The following is an 8,576-nucleotide window of genomic DNA, read 5'->3' on the forward strand; positions in this document are numbered from 1 at the left end:
ATCCACAAACTGATATAATCTCTCACTCCGCAATTAGATTATCCCAACTAGCGGTTCTCTACTCCTACCAAGGAATAAGAAACCCCTAAACCAGGGCTGCCCAACAGGTAGATCCCCAGATGTTGTGGAACTACAACATCTGGGGATCTACCTGTTGGGCAGCCCTGCCCTAAACATCTCTATACTACCACCAATTAGACAAACCAAACCTGGAATAAGATACTCCCACCCAGCAATTAGATAATCCCAATTAAGAGTTCTATACTCTAGACCTGGCATAGGCAACCTTCGTCACTCCAGATGTTTTGGACTACACCTCCCATGATGCTTTGCCAGCATTATAGGTGTAAGAGTATTATGGGGAATGTAGTCCATTACATCTGGAGTGCCGAAGGTTGCCTATCCCTGCTCTAGAACAATGGTTCCCAACACAGTCCTCAAATACCCCCTAACAGTCCAAGATTTAGGGATAACCCAGTTGTGTCCAAGGTGTTTTTAGAAAAAGGAAGAAAAAAAAAAAGACACTTGAGATACAACAAGGTAATCCCTTAATCCTGGGTTGGGAACCCCTGCACTTGAACAACGGTTTCCAAACCAGTCCTCAAAGTACGCCTACCAGTTCAGGATTTAGGGATTATCCAGTTTGCTCAAGATGTTTTATTTTTCTTTATAAAAACACCTTGCCCACAACTGGGTAATCCTTAAATCGTGGACTGGTACGCATGCCTTGAGGACACTCACTCGATTCATGCTTCAATGGGGCAGATCCCTCGCTCTGATCACATGCCAACTAAGGTCGGCTGGAGTGATTTACAGGTGGATGGCTCCCAGGTCACGGTGGTGACACACAACGAATCAACACACAGGCTCACCTCTCCTGCTGAATCTGCCGCCCTCTTGGAAACTTTGGGGCTGCCGGTCCCCACCGAGGTCTCAAGCATCCAATATGGTTCCCACGTCTGGGACTCTTTGCATATCGTCCCTTTTACCCCTCGGGTTCATGTGGACCGACACCCAGTGACCTGACTAATAGCTGAGTCCATGTCATGCAGTTAGGGGCTCCTTTAATTCCTTTGTTAGATAAGGAACAGTTTTAGTTCAATTTCAATTTTCATTTCAATCCAGTGCATCTATTGTGCCCCTGAACCAATGTGAAAATTGAGTTCAGGAGGTACACTAAAAATAATCCAAACCCCAGTTATTCCATTATACAGATGGTAAGATCAAAAATCATTCTAGTAAATACAATGGTGCCATTTGAAAGGTGAATCCTGAAAATGTGCAAACTGCACACAGTTTTCTTAGATATTTGTAATTTTCCAACGGTTTCTTTTTTTTTTGCTATTGTTTAAACGTTGCTAAACAAATAATATTAGCAATGTAATATCTTGTACCATCTCAGAAGTACCTTTTTACAGCCTAATCTACAAATCTAATCTCTCTGTGTGCAGGTAAACTCTATGAATACATTGCTCAATGACTTCCGGGCTTTTACCTCTTATCACCAAAACCAGAAAATATCGAATAAAGCATTAACTAAAAAGTAGGCTAACACCATCGGAAAGTAACCACATCTTGTGTTTGGAATCAGAAATGCCATTCCAACGTTGCAAGCAGGGAACAAAGGCCTGTGGGAGATACTTTTGCTGTAGAATGTCATGCTTTGTCCACTGGCTTGTGTTCCTTGGGAGATACAAAAATGTGAAATACATTTACAATGCAACTTAAAAATAAACATTTTACGTGGAGCATTATTGTGATCTCCTATAAATATGGCAAAGATTGCGGGAAGATTCATTATATTCATTCGGATCTTTCAAGTAAGTTACATTGATAAGTCTTATCTCCTATGCTTTTAACTAGTTGAGAAATTAACACATGACTATAATACGGGAAAACAAGATTTTCTAAATCAGCTACTATAGGAGTGTGCACGGGAATACTAATTTAGAGCCAAAACATTCTCTTTTTTCCCATGTCTCAATTGGCACTTTTCAGATATGCTGGGCTAGTTTTTGGTTTTTGAAATGAAAATAAATATATTGGACACCAGGTTATTGATAAAACGTGAAAACTGTATTTTGTAAAAAAAAAATTTATGAAAATGTTTACCATATATGATAAATAATAATTTCAACTGTTTTAATCTTGCCGTTTTCAGATATTACTATAACAGAACAGATTGCGCAATGATGCTGGCACGTGCCACCGTTTATGGGATTGTACTATTCTGCCTTCTGTGGATTGAGGAAACTCGGGCTGGATCAAGCTTTCTGAGTCCGGCCGATATGCAGAAAAACTCGGTAAAATTTTTATTTCTTTATTGGATTTTTATGTAAAGGGAATAGATAGACACACTGAATATGGTGGCAGACAAAAGCCCATTGGTCCATGCAGCCAACCATGTCTGTAATAAAGCTCAGGCCTTTTCAATAACTGCTTGCTCAGGAAATCAGTTTGAATAGCTTTAACCCCTTAAGGACCAAACTTCTGGAATAAAAGGGAATCATGACATGTCACACATGTCATGTGTCCTTAAGGGGTTAAAGTACATATGGTAAATGTGAATCTATCATAAATATTATGGGACTTAAACTTTAAAATGTCCCTCCCAAAAAAATCTATAAATGTTAAAAACAAAATATAGAGAATGTACCTGAGTAGGTTTGGGGGAAAAAAGGAAGTTAAAAAATCCAGCACACAGACAGTCTCACAGCAGTTGATCCACATACAGTGAGATCTTCAATAATCAAAAGTCTTAGAGGTGAACTGTCACTTTGCAAAAAAAAAAAATGATATTATGTTCACTTTTATCTATATTAAACAAATATGTACTTGTGAGGTGTTAAAAAAAAAAAATATATATATTTAATAAAATTAAATATGGAAATCCACACCTCTTTTTCCTGCAACTGGGCGTCTCCATCTTAGCTCCCTGTCAATCATTGTCATTCGCTCTGTCCTTTGCACCTGGTTGCCAGCATAGAGAAAACAAAATGAGAAATTAAACAATGTTTCTATTTGTTTATCTTGCAATAATTGCCCTGGCTGTGCCTTGTGTAAACTGAATTATGATCTCATTTATTAATTCTTTAATATAAATTTAACAGAGTGCATGGAGCATCTCATGATATAAAGCATAACATGTGTTATAGGTTATAGGTCTCGATCAAATGTATATGTAGCTGTTTTACAGAAACTGTGATGTTTACATTGTGAGAGAAAAAGAACAAAGTGTATGAATCAAAAGCAAAGAATGTCCCTTTAAGCACTCTACTGGGATGTCCAGCATTTTACTTTGAGTATGCAGAGTGTCTATTTTGTCTAACTTTATTTAATTTTCATGATTTAAAAAAAGGAAAACTTTGTTTAAGATATACAAGTCACGATTTGCAAACATACACAGTATTGTTGGTTTATCGTGATGTACTTGTATTTTCTACACCTGTTTTACTCGTCATCGAGCCACAACAAATAAAACAGCTCAAAACAAAATGTTAGCCAATCAGATTAAACATAGTAATCCCGTTACAGTCATAAATCTATGATTTACACTGGAGTTGTCACGCTTCATAATAGGAAAATGTACTAGGAGGAGCATCATCTCCTGATTTTAAGAGTGTTTTATTAAATTGTTACTATATTATTATTATTATTATTGGCAATGATATAGCGGCAACTTATTCTGCAGCGCTTTACAGTATTAGAAGTGGGAAAGTTAACAATGAATGAGACAATTACAAAATATTACAGGAACAATAGGTTGATGATCTTGCTTGAAAGAGCTTACAATCTAGAAGAGGTGGGGTAGAAGGGCAGCATGGTGGATAACAACCAAGCGACAAGGCTGGAAAGTATCAGAACTGGAAGTAAGAGTTGAGTGTGGCCCTTTAAGAGAGAGAGAGAGAGACAGGTTTGTGAAATAGAAGTTACTCTGGGAGGTCATACGCTTTTCTGAACAGATTGGTTGTAATGTACTTCTTAAATGATTATAGACTAGGGGACAGTCTGATGGGAGTAGGCAGGCTGTTCCAAAGGAAAAAAGCCACATGCATTTCCGCGAAAAGTCCTGCAAGCAGCAGACAAGAGAAGGTCATCATCGACAGAGCAGAGTGACAGAGAACAGGCATACCTATGAATTAGTGAAGACATGTAGTGGGGGGCCATAGTTGTTTAGAACTTTATAGGTAAGGGTTAGTATTTTAAACTAATATAGGGCACTAGAAGCCAATGTAAGGTTTGAAAGAAGAGCGAAGTGGAGCAACAGGAAAGAAAAATCAGCCTAGCATCGGCATTCATTACGGACTCTAGGGAGTCCAGAGCATGAATAAGCTCCTTAGCAGAATCTTGCATAAGAAAGGGGCAAATGAGGGCAATGTTGTTAAGTTGGAAATGGCAACAGATTGTATGTGAGGAATAAAGGTGAGGTCAGAACCAAGAAAGCAAGCTTGCATTAACAGGTTGATGCATGTGCCATCAACTTGCAGGGAGAGCGGAAGGAGGAGGAATAGTATTATGAGGAGGAAAGAGAAGCTTTGTTTTACAGAGATTAAGTGAAAGTGGGAGACTGACGAGGGTTGAGGTGAGAGTTCTAGATGAGAAAGCGTGTTCGATGCATAAGACAAGTTGTCCTAGAAGCTTGGAGCAGAAATGGATTAGAGAAATGGTATGTTAGAAGGGGTAAATGTTGAAGAGATGTCTTTTTTTAGGATGGGTACAGTACAGCAGTAGCATATTTAGTGAGAGGAGGGACAGTGCCAGAAGAAAGATAGCAGTTGAAGATATGCATTATGGATGAGAGAGATCTGATAAGGCGAGAGAGAGTGGGATCAAGTGGAAAAGTGGGGGGGGGGGGGGGGGGGGCAAGAAGAAAGGAAAAGTACAGCCACCTCTGGTCCAATTGTGTTTGAGAAACCTACTATACTATATTACTATATTTTGTCAGTCTGTCTGGTCAAGGTAGTGGATTTCAATGTCTTTATTAAGCCTGTGGGATTTTTGTCCATTTACAATATAAATGTAAATGGCTATTGTTTTATTGTTTGCATAATAAACATTAACGTTTTAAATTTAAAAAATCTTTTTTACATTTTTCCCCTTTATAGCAAATGTAAGACTCAAACCCATGAATTGGATATACACAGTGTATGTACAGACTGGTGTGTGTATATATGTATTCCATTTTATATCTAGATAGTGAGCGATCAAATATATGTCGAGGTTTACAGAGAATATTAAAGGACAACTAAGGTCATCCACACAACTCTCAATGACATGGTCTGGGTGCAGTGGCCCGGTCATTGTAACTCTTTATTATGAAACATTGCAGTTTTGTAGAACAGCCTGACAGCCACTCAAGGTGGTTCCTCTTCCAGAAAATGAGTCCATGCTGATAGCAGCAATTGATTAAAGAAGTGCAGCATTTGACTTTACCAAAAGGGGGCTGGACTGAAGGGAATTTATAGTGCCGAAAAAACAATTGTTAATGCTGTGACTGTAGGTTCCCTTTAAAACAGCTTACTGATACTTTTCATCATTTGTTTCAGGGCAAGAGGCCACCCAAAAAGATGGTCCACAGCAATGTACATCGCAGGGAAGTTGGGGACACATGGGATAGCCCCCTGGATCAGCTCATTGAGAACCCGATGGAAATTGGGGTTTGTATCTCTAATAATACAATGATGACTGGGGTAATGTGCATCCCTCAAGCAGTAAATGAAAACATGGCATCAAACTTAAGCACTTTTCTTTTTCATTTCTTAGTTTAAATTTCCTCTGGATATCAACTTGAAAATGACTGAAGAGCAATTCCAACAGCATAAAGCGGCTATCCAGGAGATACTCTTTGAGGTTCTATCTCTCAGCACTTCTCAAGGTAAGATATCCGCCTAGCCTGGGAAATAGGCAGGGCTAGGAAGGACAGAGAGAATAAATCATGGAGAACAGGAGTGAATGAATCAAAAGTGGAGAGTGGAAGAGCTAGAATGAAGGTGTGAGAGTGGCTGTAAGGGCAGAAGCACTGACGAGAGAGGAGGGGAGAATCAGTGGGGTAAAACTGGGAATGGAGGAGGCAGCCCAGATACTGAAAACTTACCTTACACTAAAGTTAAAACATATTTGGGGAAAAAGTGACCGGTTTAAACAGAGGGTAATTCACAGTACTTGTGCCTCTAATTTACAATTTCAGTCAAATTCCTGTGTAAGTCAATGCAGAAATATTTTAGACATTAGCCCTGGTTGTGCAAACATAATTCAAAGCCCCCCCCCACAAAAATAATTTCCGGGCCCCCTGGAAATCCATACCCATCGGGTGGCCCTAAGGGCCCCTTGAACGTGCAGCCCGGTGGTTCGCCGCGCGGGTTGGGGCCACAAAACATGGTGGCTGGTATCTAGTCGCAGGGTGGCCGGGCCCCCTGGAGTGACGGGCCCAGTCGCAGCTGAGACCACTCTACGTACGCCCTCTGTCTGTGGGGGAGGTGGCAGGAACTGGTCTGAGGGGGAAATGGCAGGTCTGTAAAGGAGGTGGCAGGAGCTGACTGAGGACTGTGGGTGAGATGGCAGGTCGGTGGGGAAGGTGGCAGGAGCTGGTCTGAGGTCTGTGGGGGAGGTGGCAGTAGCTGGTCTGAGATCTGTGGGGGAGGTGGCAGAAGCTGGTCTGAGATCTGTGGGGGAAGTGGCAGGAGTTGGTCTGAGGGGGAGATGGCAGGTCTGTGGGGGACATGGCAGGAGCTGGTCTGAGATCTGTGGGGGAGGTGGCAGAAGCTGGTCTGAGGTATGTGGGGGAGATGGCAGGAGTTGGTCTGAGGGGGAGATGGCAGGTCTGTGGGGGACATGGCAGGAGCTGGTCTGAGATCTGTGGGGGAGGTGGCAGAAGCTGGTCTGAGGTATGTGGGGGAGATGGCAGGAGTTGGTCTGAGGGGGAGATGGCAGGTCTGAGGGGGAGATGGCAGGTCTGTGGGGGACATGGCAGGAGCTGGTTTGAGATCTGTGGGGGAGGTGGCAGGAGCTGGTCTGAGGGGGAGATGGCAGGTATGTGGGGGACATGGCAGGAGCTGGTCTGAGATCTGTGGGGGAGGTGGCAGGAGCTGGTCTGGGGTCTTTGGGGGACATGGCAGGAGCTGGTCTGAGATCTGTGGGGGAGGCGGCAGAAGCTGGTCTGAGGTCTGTGGGGGAGATGGCAGGAGTTGGTCTGAGGGGGAGATGGCAGGTCTGTGGGGGACATGGCAGGAGCTGGTCTGAGATCTGTGGGGGAGGCGGCAGAAGCTGGTCTGAGGTCTGTGGGGGAGATGGCAGGAGTTGGTCTGTGGGGGAGATGGCAGGTCTGTGGGGGACATGGCAGGAGCTGGTCTGAGATCTGTGGGGGAGGTGGCAGGAGCTGGTCTGAGATCTGTGGGGGAGGCGGCAGAAGCTGGTCTGAGGTCTGTGGGGGAGATGGCAGGAGTTGGTCTGAGGGGGAGATGGGCAGGTCTGTGGGGGAGATGGCAGGAGTTGGTCTGTGGGGGAGATGGCAGGAGCTCGTCTGAGGTCTGTGGGGGTGGTGGCGCCTCACTTCCTTTAGCTCAGCATAACTAACAGAAGGAGGCAGCAAACCTCTCTGGCTGTTTGATTGGCAGCCAGGGGGGGTGTTGCATAGTATATTTATAAAAGTGCTAATTTCTCATAGTAATCAGCACTTATATAAACTGGGGTTAAAATAGGATACTACTCACTAACCCATTAAGCATCTCAGCAAGCTGAAGTTATTTATGGGTGTGGAATGGTCCTTTGGGTTTAGAGGAACTGCAGGTCTCTGTGATAGGAATAAGCAATGCTTTTGATACATAAACGTGTGAATCTCTTTTCCCCCAGATACAGAAGAAAGAAATGAATAATTGCACATCAATGCTGAATCCTCCTGCTTGCACTCTTCCCTGTGTTTGTTTCCAGATTAAAGATACTCGTGTGTTTCCTTTTGTGCTAATCGTGTACTTTTAAAATAAAGCTAATGTTTAGAAGCAACGAAAAAGTGTCTCCTTTAAGGCTCCCTATAACAGTCCAGAGATGTAACTGATAAGACTGCTCTGTGATTTTTGCAGTATTTCAGGAACTTGTGCAAATCTCATCATGCATTAGTTTCCAGTCAAGAAGTGAACAACATTAATAAAGTTGCAACCTTGAACAAGCATAGTTTTAATAATATTTTAATTCAGTAAATGCAGCTCAATTCAGTCATTAATTATGCTGAACCTTTATAGATTTAATTTAGCTGGGCAATAATATCTATATCCCAGGCCATACTTTGGGGGAAACAAATGCAGCCTTTCTGGTTAAATCTGATGTCAACGGCAGTAAGGTAGTAAGTAGAACTGTAATCCTGATTTATAATATGAATAGGTATAGGAAGAAGCTCTAGTAGAGGAAAGAATGGAACAAAAGTGAATTGATATCTAGGTTATCAATTGCAAACAGCTGTGTGACTTCCATGCGTTCTCGCACTGCCCAAGAAAAATGACAAAATGGCAAACAAACATTTCCTACACACTGTAGGATTCTGCAAGCATTATTGAGGGAACATACAGATTGGCATGCGATCAATT

At 42.4% G+C, this 8,576-nt stretch overlaps 1 protein-coding gene across 1 annotated transcript; it reads left to right on the top strand.

The window, feature by feature from the left end:
* The first annotated feature begins 1,695 nt into the window (after positions 1-1,695).
* Positions 1,696-7,993, top strand: LOC134568058 (ghrelin-like). The gene is made up of 5 exons (XM_063426323.1): positions 1,696-1,820; positions 2,177-2,303; positions 5,547-5,657; positions 5,764-5,875; positions 7,849-7,993. The coding sequence occupies exons 2-5, from the start codon at positions 2,190-2,192 to the stop codon at positions 7,869-7,871; spliced, it is 360 nt and encodes a 119-aa protein (XP_063282393.1). The 5' UTR covers positions 1,696-1,820; positions 2,177-2,189; the 3' UTR covers positions 7,872-7,993.
* Positions 7,994-8,576: the final 583 nt, after the last annotated feature.

This window comes from Pelobates fuscus, chromosome 7 (assembly GCF_036172605.1).
Source record: "Pelobates fuscus isolate aPelFus1 chromosome 7, aPelFus1.pri, whole genome shotgun sequence".
In the NCBI taxonomy this organism is placed as follows: Eukaryota; Metazoa; Chordata; class Amphibia; order Anura; family Pelobatidae; genus Pelobates; species Pelobates fuscus.

Excerpts from the sequence above, each read along its gene's own strand:
- LOC134568058 (XM_063426323.1), top strand. The coding sequence starts at position 2,190 with ATGATGCTGGCACGTGCCACCGTTTATGGGATTGTACTATTCTGCCTT. Across the intron at positions 5,658-5,763 it reads AGAACCCGATGGAAATTGGG|TTTAAATTTCCTCTGGATAT; the intron begins GTTTGTATCTCT and ends TTCATTTCTTAG. Across the intron at positions 5,876-7,848 it reads ATCTCTCAGCACTTCTCAAG|ATACAGAAGAAAGAAATGAA; the intron begins GTAAGATATCCG and ends CTTTTCCCCCAG.